Source organism: Cuculus canorus, chromosome 30, assembly GCF_017976375.1.
Source record: "Cuculus canorus isolate bCucCan1 chromosome 30, bCucCan1.pri, whole genome shotgun sequence".
Classification (NCBI taxonomy): Eukaryota; Metazoa; Chordata; class Aves; order Cuculiformes; family Cuculidae; genus Cuculus; species Cuculus canorus.
This window is the reverse complement of record NC_071430.1, coordinates 53,678-73,337: the sequence shown is the minus strand read 5'-3', so window position 1 is coordinate 73,337 and position 19,660 is coordinate 53,678. Positions and strand designations below refer to the sequence as shown.

General features: G+C 53.4%; 1 protein-coding gene across 2 annotated transcripts; it reads right to left on the bottom strand.

Annotated features, from left to right (window-relative positions):
* Positions 1-2,389: 2,389 nt before the first annotated feature.
* On the bottom strand, positions 2,390-14,507 carry LPAR2 (lysophosphatidic acid receptor 2). 2 transcript variants are annotated; one of them, XM_009565385.2, is made up of 3 exons: positions 14,302-14,507; positions 8,362-9,104; positions 2,390-4,067 (listed from the first exon to the last, which is right to left on the bottom strand). In XM_009565385.2, the coding sequence occupies exons 2-3, from the start codon at positions 9,092-9,094 to the stop codon at positions 3,766-3,768; spliced, it is 1,035 nt and encodes a 344-aa protein (XP_009563680.1). In that variant the 5' UTR covers positions 9,095-9,104; positions 14,302-14,507; the 3' UTR covers positions 2,390-3,765. The 2 variants fall into 2 exon arrangements, with proteins under 2 accessions (XP_009563680.1, XP_053907920.1); XM_054051945.1 differs by lacking the exon at positions 14,302-14,507 and adding an exon at positions 10,220-10,449.
* Positions 14,508-19,660: the final 5,153 nt, after the last annotated feature.

The following is a 19,660-nucleotide window of genomic DNA, read 5'->3' as shown; positions in this document are numbered from 1 at the left end:
CAAAGCCGGAGCATCCCATCAGAAACGGCGTGGCCGGCAGGTCCAGAGAGGTTCTTCTGGCACTGGTGGGACCACACCTCGAATCCAGGGTTCAATTCTGGGCTCCAAGAAGGATGTTGAGGCTCTGGAGTTGCTCTTCATGGATGGGTTCATGGTTCTCTTCCAGAGAAGAGCAACGAAGCTGGTGAGGGGCTGGAGAAGAAGTCTTACGAGGAGCGGCTGAGAGAGCTGGGGTTGTTTAGCCTGGAGAAGAGGAGGCTGAGGGGAGACCTTATTGCTCTCCACAACTGCCTGAAAGGAGGTTGTGGAGAGGAGGGAGCTGGGCTCTTCTCCCAAGTGACAGGTGATAGGACAAGGGGAATGGTCTCAAGCTGCACCAGGGGAGCTTCAGACTGGATGTCAGGAAAATTTATTTCACAGAAAGGGTCATCGGGCACTGGCGGAGGGTGACTGGGGAGGTGGTGGAGTCCCCATCCCTGGAGGTATCTAAAAGACGGGTAGATGAGGTGCTCGGGGACATGGTTTAGTGGCAGATACAAATGTTTGGTCTCCACGATCCAATCACTTTCCTAAGCTAGCGATTCTATGGTTCCATGCAGATGGGGAACCCTCAGGGTGTTAGTGGTGGGACCTGGGTGAACTGGGCAGTTGTCTTCATCTGCTCAAACAGCGCTTGGTGTTCCTGAGGCTGCATCGGCAACTCAATGCTGGAGCTGCATGAGCCACCCCAAACTCAAGTCAGGAGCAGCGTGACTGCACAACGTGATGGGATGCAGCTCCCCGGAGAGCTCACCAAGTGGAGCTTTGAGATGGTGAGCGTACGCTTCTCCTCGGAAGCAGCCCACCAGTCCCGTCACTGGCAGAAGCAGCTTGGCAGATGGGGGAAGCTGTCGTGTTGTCCTTCCCTGGGAGGCACCACAAGCCAAGCTTTCCTTCCCCATAGGTTTCCCTGCTCTTCACAGGAGGCTTCAAGCACCCTCAGCCACCTCTCCTGTTGGCACTTTAATGCTCGTGGACACTTTCCATGCTCTGGGAGGGGCTGTCCCACCCATGCCGTCAACCTTGGAGTTGGGTGACGTTAATTGTAGCAGTGGAGCCGGTTTCTTACAATTTCCCTGTTAATCTCAGGGCTGAGCCAAGACTTGGATGGAGCCACAAAACCAAGGTGATGCTCCCACCACCGGCGATGGTCACAGCTCGGTGAGCAAGGCAAGCGTTCCTTATCAGATGGATGAAGGGGCAGGGATTTCACATACGTACGTAGAATTTAGACATCTTATGGACTTGGGGTGTTGGAGGAGAAGCTCCACAGGAGCCCCCAAAGTGCGCTGCAGCCCAGCAATCCAATGGACATGGGAACAGCAGGGTGAAGGAGGAGATTCTGCCCCTCTGCTCTGGAGAGAACTCACCCGGAGCCCTGGGTCCAGTTCTGGAGTCCTCAGCACATGGGGGACGTGGAGCTCTTGGAGAGAGTCCAGAGGAGGCCACGGAGATGATCTGAGGTCTGGAGCACCTCCTGACTGAGGACAGGCTGAGAGCGTTGGGGTTGTTCAGCCTGAAGAAGAGAAGGCTCTGGAGAGACTTTCTAGCAACTTCCAGTATGGAAAGGGGCTCCAAGAAATCTGGGGAAGGGAACTCATGATCAGGGAGTGCAGGGACAGGATGAGCTCAGAGAGGGGAGATGAGATCTTGGGGAGAAATGTTTTGTTGTGAGGGTGGGGAGGCCCTGGCCCAGGTTGCCCAGAGCAGTGGTGGCTGCTCCATCCCTGGAGATGTTGAAGACCAGGTTGGATGGGGCTTGGAGCAAATGGATCCAGTGGGAGGTGTCCCTGCCCATGGCAGGGGGTGGAACTGGATGGACTTTAAGGTCCCTTATAGCCCAAACCACTCTATGATGACTCTATGAAATGTGGCTCAGCCAATTCTTTCTCCATCCCCGGTTAAATCCCCCACACATGGGAGGATTTAACGTCCTTTTGGAGTCTCCCACCCCTCCGGACACATATGGACAGTCCTGTAGGATGCTCTCAAGGCAACCTATGGAGAAGGCAGAGCAGCAGCAGGGCAACTGTAGAGCAAGTCATGATGATGCAGGCACAAAGCTGGTATCCCTCCCTCCCAGTATCCATCCCTCCCTCCGAGTATCCATCCCTCCTTCCCAGTATCCATCCCTCCCTCCCAGCACCCACCCTCACCTCCAAGTCTCTATTCCTCTCTCCCAACATCCCTCCTCACCTCCCAGTATCCCTTCCTCCTTCCCAGCATCCTTCCTCACTTCCCGGTATCTATCCATCCCACATCCGGGGAAGTTCACTCTTCCCAGCTCCTCGGAGTCGGGAGACAGAGGACAAATTCCAAACCATCTTTTCTAAAACCCAGGCCAGAATATTTATTCAACAAGTCGCCGGGAGCCGGAGATGGGACCCTCATTCCAAGCCTCGTTTAGTCAATCCAGGAGATTCTTACCTTAACCCGACCATGTTTTTCAAGACCAAGTCCATGCACGCATTTGAGTAACAAAGCCTCCAGGTAGTTGTCTTCTCAGGTGGTGACCACGCAGGAGCTGATCATGGTCAGAACAGGGCTGGTTTATTTATAAACCCCCTAAAACTATAAATTTAGATGATAAATCAGACCCTGCCTTCTGGCAGCCTCTCTCTGCAAGAGAGAGCCACTAAACTTTGGATTTTGGATCAACATAGCCACGTTTGCTGTGAAAACAGAACACCCTGAAGGTGAAGGAGGAGGACTTACAGTTGAATTCTTCCACCTGCAGAGCATCCATCCCCCAGTCGTGGCCTCACCCATCACGAGGGCCATTTACACTGCACATCCCATGCAGCAAATGGGACTTCATCAGAAAACTACCCCCTTCATGCGTGAATATTAATTAATATTGCTAATTTATCACACCGTGCAGCGCAAAAGACGACATTTGAAGAGACTTGATACTCGAAATCACGTCTTAAGGTACAAACTGCACATTAAAACCTAAGGCAAAATAGTGCTTCGCCTTGGAATCCACCCTAAACCTATCCCAAAGGGAGGAGAGCGATGGTTTAATGGGAACATGACTCATTCCACATGTATGAATAAGCACGGAACTTGCAAAGCCCACATGGTATCGCTTAGCGGAACGCAAACACCACGGCAGTCACAGCACCGCTCTCCACGGCCGGAAAGAATCCTGTGCTCTACAACATCCTCCAAAAGCTCGGAGCACTTTGAACAGCCGCTTAGGAAAGCTGGAATCGGCTTCTCAGGAAGCAATTCAGATTCCTCCTGGAAAAGAGCCTTTATGACTTCTGGGGCAGGTGGAACACAACCTGAATAAGACTCCCTGGGGGGACACCACAGCTCTGGTTAGGAAGCGACCACGTAAAGCTGCGGAGCTCGGGCTCTTTGAAGTGTGCTACCCTGGGAACAACTATTCCTGAAGGCATTAATACTGAAGGACCAGGAAAACACTTTGCTCATCGAGAGATCGCACCAGATTCCCATCACGCATCGCAAACTTCTAGGTGCTAAATGAAATCGACTTTGCATTGGAAACAGGAGTCTTTAATGAGACTACGACTCAAAGTATGGTTGTCCCAAGTAACTGCACCATCCTTAAAAGCATCTTGTCCGTCATCGGTGACAAGGATTGTATGGAAATATTCGTGGTTGAGCTCATAACGGGAGTCTGTGCTGCTTTAGGAGGTCACTCTTAGCCTCTGCCTTTCTGCTCGGATCAACCCCAAGCTCCTCTCGCCAAGCGAGAGCTCAAATTGAGGAATCCACCGTGAAATGCCCGTTCTGAGACAGCGTTCTGCGGTCGGTGGTGTTCAACTTCACCACCGTCGGGGTGTATTTGGAATTCCTATAACAGACAAAGCAGAGAATCCTCCGGAAGGTGTTGCGCATCTCATTGTCCCTGTAAGAGTAGACAATAGCGTTGATCAACGAATTGATCTCGGCCAGCAAAAGGACGTATTTTTCCACTGCCAGAACGTTGCAGCTCTTGCAGCCCAAGCCATCCAGGAGGAGCACAACTTGACCCGGAGTCCAGCAGATGACAAAAGCACCTGGGGAGAGAAGAAGCTATGTTAGAGAAAGTAAGTTCCTGGCTCTCCCCCATCTGCTCACTCAGTGGAATCACTGATCCTCTTGTGAAAAACACCTGAAAGGGGTAGGAAAAACCTAATTTCACTCCAGCACCCACCTCCACAACCTCCTTTCCAGGAGCTGCGGAGAGCTACAAGGTCTCCCCTCAGCCACCTCTTCTCCAACTAAACAATCCCAGGGCCCTCAGCTGCTCTTCGAGCAGAATAATCTCTCCGGTCCATATAATTTATGGGAGCTTTAGTTGAGACGAGGAGTTTAGAAGAGCGTGGAGAAGTTTCCCTCACAGAGCTCTAAGCTGAGCAGAAAAGAGCCAAGCCAACACAAGTTGGCCAACACAAGGACCGAGCTGGACAGGTTCCATCACTGATTCACTCTGAGTTCTGGCCACCACCTGCAAAGCTTGTTGGCACAAGGATAATTGCTGTTTTGCATGATGGAGTGGGAGGCGCCTGCTCCTCCTAAACCTCTTTTTACGCTTGTGATTTTACAGCTGACGTAAGTGGAGCACTCGCCCATCAGTGCTCCTGGAGGTCAGGCTTTAGGTTGGATCTTAGAGCACAGGAGCTGTACCCTGAAAGGTCTTCTGGGAAGCGGTGGAAGAAAACAGACTGGCTGGGAACTTTCAATGTACGACCTTGACTGAAAACCATCTGGCAGCCAGAGAAGCTGCCCAAAACTGAGAGTAAAGCTGGTGTCGAGCAAAACACCGCACCGGTGAAGAGTCTCCCGGGTTCTCCTGGGCTTCTGGCAGCGTTCCCCGCTGGTTCTAGGCCACTGCGTCATGTAACCATTATATTGAGGCAACTCATCCTCCCAGGTGCTCAGTGCTGCAGCCACCAGACCTGGGACAGGCAGCTTCCCCGCACTTGCAGACGTGGGGTTGCCCCCTTTAAGTTCAGCAGATGCAGAAAACCAGACTCTTGGTTGCCACGAGGAAGGTCTGACACCTCCATCCGGAGTGAGCCTGCAGGAAAGGGACCTCCTGATTTAGTGACGTAACTTCATAGAACCACGGAATGGTTTGGGTTGGAAAGGACCTCAAAGCCCATCCAGTTCCACCCCTGCCATGGGCAGGGACACTTCCCACTGGATCAGGGGCTCCAAGCCCCATCCAACATGGCCTTCAACACCTCCAGGGATGGGGCAGCCACCACTTCTCAGGGCAACCTGGGCGAGGGCCTCCCCACCCTCACAGGAGAACATTTCTCCCTAAGATCTCACCTCAATCTCCCCCTTTGCAGCTCAAAACTGTTCCCCTCCGTCTGTCCCTGCACTCCTTGATCAAAAGTCCTTCCCCAGCTTTCCTGGATGCCCCTTTCCATACTGGAAGCTGCTCTAAGGTCTCCTCAGAGCCTTCTCCAGGCTGAACAACTCTGACTCTCCCAGCCTGACCTTGGACGGGAGGTGCTCCAGCCCTTGGATCATCTTCATTACTCAACTGGTCTGTGGGAACAATTAATACTGGTTTTCAAATGTACTTTGGACTTATTATTGTTTCCAACTCCGTTCCTAGACCTGTTCTTAACACCCTGGACCTGCAGGATTATCTACAGCAGAAACCTCGCCTTGCAACGCGACCCACGGCTCCTACCGCACCCTCTGCTTCCTCGCATGCTCCCCAGCAGCTACGCCCTATGATGCATAAGGCGCAAAGTATTCCTCTGTGCGGAGTCCAAGTTTGCAGAGGGCTGAGGAACAAGGGCGGGGAAGGAATTACACCAGGCCTTTCAGAGGGAGGGGGGGAAAAAAAACCCTCTGCAGACTCAACTTTCCGTATGAAGAGTCCAAAATGGACAGTATTTTCCCCAAGTTGAGCAATTCTTCCCCCCCTTTTTCCCTCCTGTGCAAGGAACCTGCACAACCTGCTGCTCCTCTCCAATACTGCCCTGCAGAGGAAGGGAAAAATTCCTTGGGTTACAAGAGTCCCAAAGTCCTAATGAACCCTTGAGGTTCCTCCCCACTCTGTCCATGCACCGACACGAGCCCCAACCCCTGTGAAACCCCAGCAGCTCTTCAGAGCCTCCTCTGATCCAAGCTTCTCCCACCTTTGAGGCAGAAGCAAGAAGGCTGAGCTGGTGGGGGGCTGACACCGAGGGGAGAAGGATCACAGAATCACGGAATGGTTTGGGTGGGAAGAGATCTCAAAGCCCATCCAATCCCAACCCCTGCCATGGGCAGGGACACCTTCCATGGATCCAGTTGCTCCAAAAGTCTCATTCATACACCAAGCTTGAGCTGCATTTTCCCTCTCGGCCAGCATCCATCCTGCCAACCCTCTCCCAGTTGACGTGGTGAAATCCCATGAGATGCAGCAGCCCTGCTGACCCCATGGCATCACCCTCCAATACGAATCAGGAAGGACAGGGGGAACAAAGCCACCTCTCTGCTGTACACTGGGCAAAACCATAGAATGGGTTGGAAGGGACCTCAAAGCCCATCCAATTCCACCCCTTGCCATGGGCAAGGACACCTCCCACTGATTCAGGTTGCTCCAAGCCCCATCCAACCTGGCTTTGAACACCTCCAGCGAAGCCACCACTTCTCTGGGCAACCTCACAGGAGAGCACTGCTCCCCAAGATCTCATCTCAATCTTCCCTCTTTCAGCTTTCACCTAAAGTCAACCACCCTTCATCCCAACCCCTCTGAGGCAGTAATGAACACCAAGAAACCGAGAGGCTGCAAGGCAGGGAAGAAGACCTCACAGGAATGGCAGGAACGGGCAGAAGACTCCAGGTTTGACACTCACAAGTTGGAACAGGATCCAGCAAGCGTGCTGTGAGCTGGGCTGCACCCAGCAGCCCCCCCACCCTGCCGAGCCAGCCAGTTCCCAAGGCAGGAGTCTTTGTTTGCAGCTCCAAGGTTTCCCTGACGGAGCAAATTCTGGGCTTATCAGGAAAGATTTGCAAGCAAGGGGTTGTGACCGTAAGCCCAGAGTGGAGAGCTGGGCTGCGGCAGATCTGAGCACGTTCAAAAGGAGGTTGTTAGAGCATGAAAGGCAAAACCAGATTAAAGCAATCACAGAGTGAGAGGTTGTTGAAAGCACAACGCGTGGAGCAGCCTCTGCTCTTCCATGCCCAGCACATATTAAAGTTAAATCAGATATCCTGGAGAAGCAGACCCCCCCCAGCAACCGCTTGCAGTCCTTGATCTGCTCCCGTTTGCGCTGCCGGCGGCAGATCAGACAGACTGACAGGCACTTAGCACCCAGCTGGAGATCCTGTTCCCCCCCAGAGAGCAGCTCCAACCGAGAGCTTCCAGAGAGCCATTTACCCAAGGAGATGAGACTCGGTACAGAGCTGCTCAAAGAGAGCAGAGTTCAGGGCTTTGTCCCAGTAAACATGGAGAAATTTGGATGCAGCTCCCTGGAATCATGGAAAGGTTTGGGTTGGAAGGGTCTTCAAAACCCATTCAGTTCCATCTCCGTGCCATGGGCAGGGATACCTCCCACTGGATCAGGGGCTCCAAGCCCCATCCAACATGGCCTTGAACACCTCCAGGGATGGGGCAACCACCACTGCTCTGGGCAACCTGGGCCAGGGCCTCCCCACCCTCAGGAGAACCTAAGATCTCACCTCAATCTCCCCTCCTGCAGCCCAAAACTGTTCCCCTCGTCCTGTCCCTGCACTCCCTGATCAAGAGTCCCTTCCCAGCTTTCCTGGAGGCCCTTTCCATACTGGAAGCCGCTCTAAGGTCTCCCTGGAGCCTTCTCTTCCCCCATCACCTGCCTCAAACCTCTCTCTTTGATGCACCAAGTGGTGCTTCTTGATTAAGGCCCAATTACAGCTTTTAATTGGATGCTTCTCTTCTATGAGGGAAGCATGGAGCACGTAGAACGACCTTCTTGCCCAAAGCACCTTCAGCAGTCCGATATTACCAAGTCACATTTATAGCAGCCCCCGTGTCCCTGTGACCCAGAGGAGCAGCCACGCCAGAGGTGAAGACATTGAGGAGCTGCTTCTCCTCCCCCACCACGTTGCTGAGACTACAGAACTAAACACAGGGCTCCAGGTGAGGTCTCACCAGAGCGGAGTAGAGGAGCAGAATGAGGAGCAGAGCTCCTATTACAGTTCATGCCAAGACCTGAAACCATTGAGTTCCTCCACAACCAAACCAATCCATCACTCCAGGATCTTCAGAGAACAGGAAAGCAGAAAGTCACTTCCTGGTCCTCCCTGTTGTCCCAAACACCTCTCCAGCCCCACACAACCCGGGATCAAAGCATCCTTTAGATTGACCACAGCAAGCAAACTTACTTAGGATAATGGTGACTGTCTTGACCAGGCTGATCATGGTCTCCCTGTAGCGAGGGTGGAAGCTAGTGTGCTTGGACATCCGTGTCATCTTCCTTTTGACGTAGATAAAGATGTGTGTGTACACAACCACCATGATCAGGAAGATGACCAGGTTGGAGATGGCCCAGAAGGTCAGGTAGCTCCTGCTGTAGAGCGGTGCCATGCTGGAACACTTCTCCAGGGCACAGAGACAGTGCCAACCATAGGATGGGATGAGCCCCAGGAGCAGCGCCGTGACCCAAATACAGAAGATGAGGATCATCACACGCTGGTTGGACATCTTGCTGTGTAACTGCATAGTGAACACTGTCTGGTGCCTCTCTACAGCAATGGCCAGCAGGTTGACCACAGAGGCTGTCAAACTGGTGTCCAGCAGGCTCTGACGGATGAACCAGGTCTTCAGGGAGAGCTCTGCTGTCCTTGGCCCCGTGTGGAACATGAGGAACATATATGCGATGCCAGCAAAGAGGTCGGCAGCTGCCAAGTTCCCCAGCAGGTAGTAGATGGGGTAGTGGAAACGCCGGTTGATGATGATAGCGGTGATGACCAGCAAGTTGGTCAGGAGCACAATGACGCTCACCGTCAAGCCCAAGGCAACCACCAAGACATCCTTTGTCCTCCAGTACGTGGTCAGCTCTTTGCGGCTGTTGTTGTAGAAGAACCCCACGGTCTCATTGTAAAAGCAGTGCTTCATCGCTGCTGTCCTAAAGAGGGACAAGAGTATCGTTAGCTCCTCATGTCCATGCACACAACTACTGCAAGCTGGGGAGATACTGAGCGACACGATAATGCCTTTGCCACAGGCGGAGGCTGGGAGGAGCTTGAAACCCACAGAGAGAACCACACAAGCAACAGGAAACCACTTCGAAGCAGAGCTACCCATCTTGCAGGCTTTGTCCTCATCTGTCCTCAAAGCCATACTGAGGATGCAGGAAGACCTTGAACATTCATTGGAGGAGGAAAGGTTTGCCAGATCTGATAAGGGATTCTCCCCATCCGGCCCACGCAGCTTCACGGGGACGTCAGACTAAATTGTTTCTGTTGTCCCAAATGTCCGATGTAAGGAATGTGAAAACAAAGCAGGGTTATCAGGGAATCACTAAACACCACTTGGATGAAGACCGGGAGCCTCCGTGGCTGCTGTGAACCCCAGCAGGGCTGCTTCTGGTTCCATGAGCACATCACTCATCTGTCCTAAGTAGTTTTAGTGCTTAAAGGCTGCTTCTGAGCACTGCTCCACGCACAGTGCTGGGTAACCCTTCCAAACCAGATGAGCACTTCCCAAACTATACCAAAAGCATGAAGAGCTGGGGAGAAACCAAGTCCTCGGCCTTGAAAAGTCACCACCAGCAACGTCAGCATGTACAACCATGGAGCTGGATTGTCCCCAACCCTTGTGGCACTACCACAGTACACAACAGCAATGAGGCAGGACCCACGCACCACTTTCAGCTTCGGAGAACCAGCCAGGAAGTCAAGGAATCCTGGAATGGTTTGGGTTGGAAGGGACCTCATAGCTCAACCAGTTACACCCCTGCTGTCGGCAGGGACACCTCCCACTGGATCAGGTTGCTCCAAGCCCCATCCAACCTGGCCTTCAACACCTCCAGGGATGGGGCAGCCACCACTTCTGTGGGCAACCTGGGCCTCCCCACCCTCACAGTGGTGTCACCTTTGCAACGGAGCATGCAACCTGCTTCTTCCCTTCCAGGTCTGGAACCTGGCTGCAATCCAAAACTCATTGAGCTTGATGGAAAAAAAGCAGAGGGAACAACAGGGTGAGTGAGGGAATACACCCACCTCTGTTCAGTGGGCTCACCTGGAGCCCCGCGTCCAGTTCTGGAGTCCTCAGCACAGGAAGGACATGACTCTGTTGGAGCGAGGCCAGAGGAGGCCACGGAGATGATGCAAGGGCTGGAGAACCTCCTGTCCAAGGACAGGCTGGGAGAGTTGAGGTTGTTCAACCTGGAGAAGGCTGTGGGGAGACCTTAGAGAAGCTTCCAGTATGGAAAGCTGGGGAGGGGCTCTTGATCAAGGAGTGCAGGGATAGGAGGAGAAGAATGGTTTTGAGCTGAAAGAGGGGATGTCGAGATGAGATCTTGCGGAGAAATGTTCTCCTGTGAGAGCGGGGAGGCCCTGACCCAGGTTGCCCAGAGCAGTGGTGGCTGCTCCATCCCTGGAGGTGTTGAAGGCCAAGTTGGATGGGGCTTGGAGCAACCAGATCCAGTGGTAGGGGGGTGGAGCTGGATGGGTTTTGAGGTCCCTTCCAACCCAAACCATTCCATAATTCTACAAAAAGCTTAATAAGAAGAGATGTTTGAGTCCCAAGAAGGACTTTTCGTGTTTCTTTGACACCCCAGGCACCGCAGGGAGCAAGACCAGACACGCAGTCATCTGCATCATAATGTTAAGTATTTCTTTTCAAAGCCCCGGTACTATAACAACACTGCAACAACTTCCTGACCCATGGGCAGCCCAACGTGAAGCTCAAGGACTCTTGCAGAGTCATAACTTCAACCCAGTAATTGATGCTTGTGTTACTCATCCATAAAAAAATACACCATAACCAAATCCAAGGAATGAGAAGAAGCCAAATCATCGCATCCCCCCAGCAAATCTTTGTGTTCCCTTCCTATCCAAGAGCTTGGAAGTCTCAAGCCAGGGCTGGCGGCGGTCCCCGCTGGGATGGGTCAGCATGGAGCCTTGAGGCACCAAAGTGCTGACAAGTGACACAGTTTTTCCTTCCCCTGGTGTGTCCTGCACATGAAGTCATTGGTTCTCCGGTTCCTCTGAACTCAGCCACCACCCTTTAGAGAGCGCTCAATGCCGACCATGCAGGACAAGAGGGAGAAACCCACAGCACCTGACCCACCTCTCACCTTCATCATCCTCAAAACCAAAACACAGCTCAGGGGCCCTAAAAGAATCACGGAATCAAGGTTGGAAAAGCCCTGTAAGCTCATCCAGTCCAACTGCCAGCCCAACACCACCAAACCCTGTCAGCGAGTGCCACGGCTCCACATGTTTTGAACCGCCTGGAGTCTCCAGGGATGGAGATGCCACCACTGCCCTGTGCAGCCACTTTCAAGGCTTCACCGCTCTTCCAGGAAAGGTGGTGTTCCCAATACCCAACGTAAACCTCCCCTGGCAAATCGTGAGGCCATTTCCTCTCGTCCCATCGCTCGTTCCTTGGGAGAGGAGCACAGCACCCACCTCACCACAACCTCCCCTGCAGGCGCTGCAGAGAGTGATGAGGTCCCCCCTCAGCCTCTTCTTCTCCAGGCTAAACAGCTCCATGTCCCTCAGCTGCTCCCAGAACCCCTGGGCTCCAGACCCTTCCCAGCTCTATTCCCGTTCTCTGGACACTCTCCAGCCCCTCAATGTCCCTCTTGGAGTGAGGGGCCCAAAACTGAACCCAGGATTCGAGGTGCAGCCTCACCAGTGCCGAGTCTGGGGGGGATGATCCCTTCCCTGCTCCTGCTGGCCACACCACGGCTGATCCAAGCCAGAACGCTGGTGGCCTTCTTGGCCACCTGGGCCACTCTTGGCCCATGTTCAGCCGCTGTTGACCAGCGCCCCGAGGTTCCTTTCCACCAGGCAGCTTTCCAGCCGCTGTTCCCCTCGCCTGAAGCATTGCTGGGGTTGTTGTGACCCAAGGGGACAGCCCGGCTCTTGGCCTGGTTGAGTCCCATCCTGTTCACCTTGGCCCATGGATCCTGCCTCACTTTCCTCTGTCTGCCCTCCAGGCAACATCTCTGTTTTCCAGGACCCTTCAGCAGGAGCTCATGGCATAGCAGCAAGGTTGCTGTTGGCAACAGGAAGACCGGCTTGTTATCTATCACCTGCACCACACCCACACCAAAGTTGTGCAAACAGGACTCTCGAGTTGGGGAAACCCCATAGCTGCAGCTGAACTTTTGATCTCTGTTGCCTAATGGGCTCCATCAACCTCCTCCATCAACCACAGGGTTGTCTTCATCGAGGGGCCAAAAAGCCACAACTGAACTAAGCCACTCTAAGTCAATAAATCACTGCAGCCAAAGCTGTGGGACCAGCAGGACGAGGGAGGGATTCTGCTCTGGGGAGACCAAACCTGGAGCCCTGCATCCAATTACTGGAGTCCTCAGCACAGGGAGGACATGGAGCTGGTAGAGCAAGTCCAGAGGAGGCCACGGAGATGATGTGAGGGCTGGAGAATCTCCCGTACAAGGCCAGGCTGGAATCACTAAAGTTGGAAAAGCCCTCTAAGTTCATCCAGCCCCACATCTCCAGCCCACCAAACCATGTCCCCAAGTGCCACATCTACACAACTTTCGAACCCCTCCAGGGACGGAGGCTCCATCACTGCCCTGCACAGCCAATTCCAAGGCTTCACTGCTCTTCTGATAAAAGCATTTTCCCCAACAGCCAACCTAAACCTCCTCTGGCACAACTTGAGGCCGTTTCCTCTCATCCCATCACTTGTTGCTTGGGAGAAGACATCAGCACCCACTCCAACACAACCTGCTTTTAGCTACTCGTAGGGAGCAATAAGGTCTCTCCTCAGCCTCCTCCAGGCTAAACAGCCCCAGGTTCCTCAGCCACTCCCACAACCCCTGGGCTCCAGACCCTTCCCAGCTCCGTTCCCTTCTTCAGATGCTCTCCAGCCCCTCAATGTCCCTCTTGGAGTGAGGAGCCCAAACCTGAACCCAGGATTCAAGGTGCAGCCTCATGAACACAGAACACGGGTGGACAGTCCCTTCTCCACCCCTCCTGGCCACACCGTTTTTGCTCTCAACTCGCTGCTAAGTTGTGGTGACCAAACTGATTTTGTTTGCAAATGAAGATCCCACAGCTCTGAAAGCTCAAACCTCCTCTGCACGTTCTCTCGAACTCGCTTCCACGCGTTACGCCAGCCTGCGTGCATTTACAGCAGAAGGGCTTGGAGTTTGGGATTAATCCTCATCCCAGCTGCTTCTCTAGGCAAGACCCAGACAGAGCACAGAGAGGAGTTTGGGAGCTGCCAAACCCTTGGAAAGGTGCAGAGGTGACAAACTAAATCCGTGCAATCTGGGTGGGACTGACAGTTTGTGGCTCCTCCTGGGAGCCACTTCCCGGCTATCCCGCTGTGGGAAAACTGACCTTGGAGCTCAGCATCAAGGGCAGACAATGCCACAAATCGGGATTTAACAAGGGAAGAGAAACTCTGCCCGCAGCGGATCCAGAGCCATGATGCACAAAGGAGGCGAGGAGTCTATTGTTCAGGATTCAAGCAGCCCCTTCCGTGGCCTTCCAGGATCATACGGGATTTTTCCTTACTGGCACTGTTTACTTGTTAAAACAAGACTTGTGCTACAGCAACTCTGTGGCCCCGTTCCTCACAGGACGGCAAACACTGACTCTCCTCTGATAGCGCTCCCCCAAACTCTTCTCAAGTCTCTCCCTTAAAACCGAGCTCGGTCGGATCTACCACACGGAATGAGCGCAGGATGCGTCCTTCCAGCCTTATCCATTCGCCTCCACCACCTCCCCTCTCCCTCAGTTATTCCTATCCCAGGTTCCCAGGAAGTTGAGTCCTTTGGCACAGAGAGGGAAAGGTAGAAGCGTTCCTCCCTCCTCTCTGTTCCCTCTTCCTTAAGGTGGAAAATGCTCGTCAGCTCCTTGGGATCTGGGAAGCCATTCAGCTCTTTGCAATCCAGGAAGGTGTTCAGCGCTGGAGCAGGGATGAATGGCTGTATTTATGCTCCCACTAATTAGCACAGTGTTGATTAAGGCAGAACAATGGATCTAGAAAGGCTCCCAGATCCAACCTGGTTTATCCATGCCCACCACAAATGGATTCCCACGGCCACGCATCCAAACCAGCAATGAATTTAAGCCCTGAACAATCCAAGGCTTTACTCCAAGGGGCAGCATCCTTACCTGGAGCCACAAGCACCGCATCCAAACCCAACCTCAGCATCGCTCTCCCAATCCCAGGAAGCCAGGGCAGCTCTGCAGCCAGGAGATCCCCATCTCCAGAGGGAGGAGGTGTTCTCCAAGCAAGGGAAAAGCCAAAAGAGAAGGTTCAGAAGAGTGTCTCAGCCCCGGAGCGCTCGGAATCCCTGGGAAGTTTGGGATTCGGGAGGGTGCGGAGCCCGTCCCGCCCCGGATCCTCCCCTAGGCGGGTCCTGGTGGAGCTGTAACCCGAATCCTTCTCTCTTCCAGGAAAGCCAAAGAAAGCACCTTTAAACCCCTCCGGTTCTGGCTGGAAGGAGGCAGCTCCATTCCGCAGCATCATCCTGCTCAGCTGGATCCGGCACTCTTGGTCCCAGCACCCCCGGGTTTCTCCTCAACCGCTGCCCCACAGCAGGGGAAAAGAGAATCCCCTTCCCAAGGACCAGGAAAGGTCCCATCCTGGAGGAGCTGCCTCCTCTGGGCACCAGAAGGGTCTGTTCCCAGCCTGGAGGTCCAGCACCCACATCTCCAGGGGACCCTGGGGTCAGGATCTGGCCCCACACACTCACACTGGACCCATGTGGGTCAGGATCCGGCCCCGCATCCCCTATCCCATCCACACCAGCGCAGTATGGTCAGGATCCGGCCCCACCTCCCCTATCCCATCCACACCAGCACAGTATGGTCAGGATCCGGCCCCACCTCCCCTATCCCATCCACACCAGCACAGTATGGTCAGGATCCGGCCCCACATCCCCTATCCCATCCACACCAGCCCAGTATGGTCAGGATCCGGCCCCACATCCCCTATCCCATCCACACCAGCACAGTACAGTCAGGATCCGGCCCCACATCCCCTATCCCATCCACACCAGGAGTCCTGCAATGGGCAAGAAGCAAGGAGAAGATGTCATTAGACACAAGGGAAACTGAGGCACGGACTGGAAAGGGTTTTCCTTCTCCACCTTCATGTAAGCCTGTGTCCCTTGTAGAAAAACCTCCTGTTTCTGTCAAGCTCATCCTTGACACCTCAAAGGTTATCTCACCTGTGCAAACACCCCCAGCGCCCTCGATGTTAACAGGACAGATCTGTATCAATTATGAAGGAAAAAAACCTTTTGCACCATCCATTCGGTGGATGTAAAGGCCCCAGTGGTTCCCAGTTACCTCCAGTTTCCCATTCTCCCGGCCTCCTCCTGCCATCAGCTGCTCCCCGAGGAACAATGTTATCACCACCACCACTCTAATCTGTGCCAGGAGACCCAACCAGAGCCGAGTAACGTCACGTCAATGAGGCTGGAGATTGATGCAACACAAAGAGGGAAGAGATAGAGGCAAAGATCCGAGGAGAATGGATTGGGAGCAGCCCTGGGTAGAAGGACTTGGGGTGCTGGGAGAAGAGAAGCTTCACATGAGCCATCAAAACGCACTCATAACCCAGAAAGACAGTGGTATGCGGGGTTGCATCCAGAGCCATGGGACCAACAGGGCGAGGGAGGGGATTCTGCCCCTCTCCTCTGCTCCAAGGAGACCAAACCTGGAGCTCTGGGTCCAGTTCTGGAGTCCTCAGCACAGGAAGGACATGGAGCTGTTGGAGTGAGTCCGGAGGAGGCCACGGAGATTATATGAGGGCTGGAGAACCTCCCATCTGAGGGGAGGCTGAGAGAGTTAGGGTTGTTCAGCAGTTTTGAGGTACCCCTCTATCTCAGCCCACCCCACTCATCCATCTCTCCGTCGGCACGCATCCCCACTGCTCCACTTACATTAACAAAGGAAGATGGCGAATAAATGCGTCATTGACACAGTTTGAGTTGGAAGGGAGCTCAAAGCCCATCCAGTTCCACCCCCTGCCATGGGCAGGGACACCTTCCACTGGACCCATTTGCTCCGAGCCCCATCCAACCTGGCCTTCAACACCTCCAGGGATGGGGCAGCCACCACTTCCCGGGGCAACCTGTTCCAATGAACACCACCCTCATCGTGAAGAAGGCCACACCAGGTAATGATATCTTAAAGACCAAAGCCTCTTCCAACAGGGACGCTTCTGGGGTGGAGCAGCAGCTGCTGAGCACCAGAAGACCACAGAGAGCAGAGACCCATGGCATCAGCCTCTCTGCCTCCCTCCAGGTTCTCAGTGAGCTTTCCCAGTTCAGAAGGGGCTCAGAGGGCGCTGGGCAGCGCTGTTCCCCAGTCACCAAGTGGCTGGAGCTCGATGCAGACGGCAGATCCCACCACATTCCGGTGCCCAGCAGAGAACGGTAGGGAAACATTTCCAAAGACAACAGACTTTCTCTTCCCCTTTTACACTTCTATTTCTCAATGTGATATTAAGCGTTTCAATACATTTTGCATTTTCTAACACATCTAAAGCCAATATTTTTCCTTCCAGCTAGGACGAATCCCATGGATGACAACCTGAAGGGGGTTTATTTTTGCTGCGACCCTCTCCTGGAATCCTAGGAATGTTACGAACCTCCTGGAAGGAGTCATGTCACCATCTCCCCCCCCCTTAAATTTCTGCAGAGAACCAGTTGTTCCGATTAATTCTTCCCAAGTCCCAGCTGGCCCAGCGATTCCCAAGCCCTGGTGAGGAGCACTCCCCTCGAGTACAAACAGCCCCACAGCACTGCTCTTGCAGCCAAGGCTTCCTTAAAAATGCAAGAATTCCATAACACCCACTGCTCCCGAACCCCAGGCGGTGCCAAGGTGGAGGAGAGCCCTTGTTTGCAAGCCTACGGCATCAAAGAATACTTCCCAACAAAGAGGTAGGGAAGAAATCCATGCCTTCTGCTGCCTTGCCTACAATAGGAATTTTCTTTTCCAGCAAGTTAGCAACGAATTGCTCCTGAATAAATCAAAGAACCTGGAAAATTCCTTTCCCCTTCCCAAGATTCTGCATTTGGACGCCTCGAATTAAAGCAATTCCCTATGGTAGGCGTTAAATCGAAGTGGGGAGACCACAGAGGCAAAGCATTGGATCTTGTCACCTGGAGACAAGATGGAAAACCAGCTGAGAGAGAGTATTCCAGGATATTCCCTCAAACGCAGCTGGGTCTTGGCGAAACAACACTCTTACCTTCCCCCAGGTAACTATTCCGGACACGGAATGGGGTGGGCTACCTCCCCTCTGCACGGTTCCTGCCTATTCCGGCCCTCTCCAAGATGCAACCATTTGTTCTGCAGCAGCGGAGAGAAAGCAGGGGAGGGGAGGGAAGCGAGGGTTCTTCGTAGCGGTGTTTTCTTTGGAGTCGGGATGGTCTGGGGGGCCCCTCCGCTGCTGCTCCTCCTAATTCACACAGGAAGGAGGAGATTACCCTGCGCGGAGCCGAGCAACGCCGAAGGCAGAAGCGGAGCAAGAAGAGCTTGGCCCCTGCATGATGTCACACAATCAAAAGCCACGGCGAGGTTAAAATCCAGTCGGGATGCTGTGTTTACCAAGCGGGACTCAACCTCGGCTTCACCCAAAGACAATTTCATCTGGCACCTCACGCTATTGTCAATAAAAACAAAGGCGGGTGGAAATTCCCTCCCTGCCAGCCACATGCAGGCGGCTCTCCGCTCAAGGCTCCCTTTGGAAGGCGGCTGCACGCTGCCCTGCTCCGAACTCCTCCGGTCCTGGCTGGCACCCAGCAAGATGAAGTCTCCCTGTTCCGTTGGCAAGGGAAGTCAGGGAACTTCACAGGCATTTGAGCTCTGCATGCCTTAGCTTTTGCTTTTATAGGGATTATTACTAAAAACCCACTTCCCCCGTGTCTCTGTTGGGTTTCATGGCAGCCGCCTGCAGCTCGGGGCTGGAGAGTCATAAAAAGCATTTAACATGCCTTTCTGCTTAAGTCTAGAGCGAAAAAAACAAAGCCAAGGCAGAAAAGCCTCCAGCTACAGCGTAAGCAGATGCAACACAACTACAGCTTTATCCCGAGTCGAGGATCGATGCACAGCAGCTCTCCCCGAGTGAGAAGAGTGAAGATCATAGAAGCACAGAACAGTTTGGGTTGGAAGGGACCGCGAAGGTCATCCAGTCCAACCTCCCTACGGTGAGCAGGGGGTTGAATATCTGTCCCTTCCAAGGAATGTGACTTCCTCCAGAGTTTGCCTTTGTGGTGGTTTGGGCAAGCAAAGCTTGTGCTTTTTCACAGTTGGGTGAAGATGAGCCAGCAACACGCTCTCACAGCCCAGAAAGCCAAACGTATCCTGAGCTGCATCCAACGGGACCAGCAGGGTGAGGGGTTGATGGATTCAGCCTGGCCCATAACCTTCAAGACTTCCATTCCAAATGGTCTTTTCTATTTTCCTTTGCTTAATTCCTGAACTTCTGATCATTTTTGGTGATGCTTTAACAACTTCCTAAAGCCTTGAGTGGAAAAAACCTCCTTCAGATGCCTTCTTCTGCTGGAAGGCTCTCGCTCCTTCTGAAGATAAATGTTTCCTTTACTAAGATGTTCTTGTAAAGGGCGTGGAAGTCTACGTGTTCATTTATTAAATTGATTTATACTGACAAATACGACTCTCAAACCCTGTTGATAGGTAGCTATTATAGATACCTACAGAACCAACCATTGCCATGGTCCTGGGTGCCAAATTTCTCAAAGCTGCTGCCTAAGCAAAGCTTGAATTACAGCTCTGCACAGCTTTTTTTAACGTTAATGATAGAGGAGAGCAGCCAGCGCCCTGAAAGCCTTCCAGCCACAAGCTGTGGTCCCAAGCATGTGGACATGGACATTTCACCGAGTTCATTCCAGACTTCCCTTCACAAATGTTTTTCTTGAATGCCCTGAGGTGCTCAACATTGGGATATGAATGGAAGGATGGAAGCATAGATTCCATGCCTTCATGGTCAGGGCAATCCCAAGTACAAATCCAAGCTGAGTGGGGAATGGATTAAGAGCAGCCGTGAGGACTTGGGGAGCCAGAGGAGGAGAAGCTCAGTGTTGGCCATTGTGCTCACAGCCCAGAAATCCAATTGTGTCCTGGGCTGCATCCAAAGCTGTGGGACCAGCAGGGCGAGGGAGGGGATTCTGCTCCTCTGCACCGCTCTGAGGATACCAAACCTGCAGCCCTGCATGCAGTTCTGGAGTCCTCAGCATGGGAAGGACTTGGAGCTGGTGGAGCGAGTCCAGAGGAGGACACGCAAATGATGTGAGGGGCTGGAGAGCCTCCTGTACGTGGACAGGCTGGGAGAGTTGGGGTTGTTCAGCCTGGGGAAAAGAAGGCTCCAGGGAGACCTTAGAGCAGCTTCCAGGATAGAAAGGGGCTCTGGGAAAGCTGGGGAGGGGCTCTTGGTCAGGCAGTGCAGGGATAGGATGATGGAAACACTTTGGAGCTGAAAGAGGGGAGACTGAGATGA

Excerpts from the sequence above, each read along its gene's own strand:
- LPAR2 (XM_009565385.2), bottom strand. The coding sequence starts at position 9,094 with ATGAAGCACTGCTTTTACAATGAGACCGTGGGGTTCTTCTACAACAAC. Across the intron at positions 4,068-8,361 it reads GACAGTCACCATTATCCTAA|GTGCTTTTGTCATCTGCTGG; the intron begins GTAAGTTTGCTT and ends TTCTCTCCCCAG.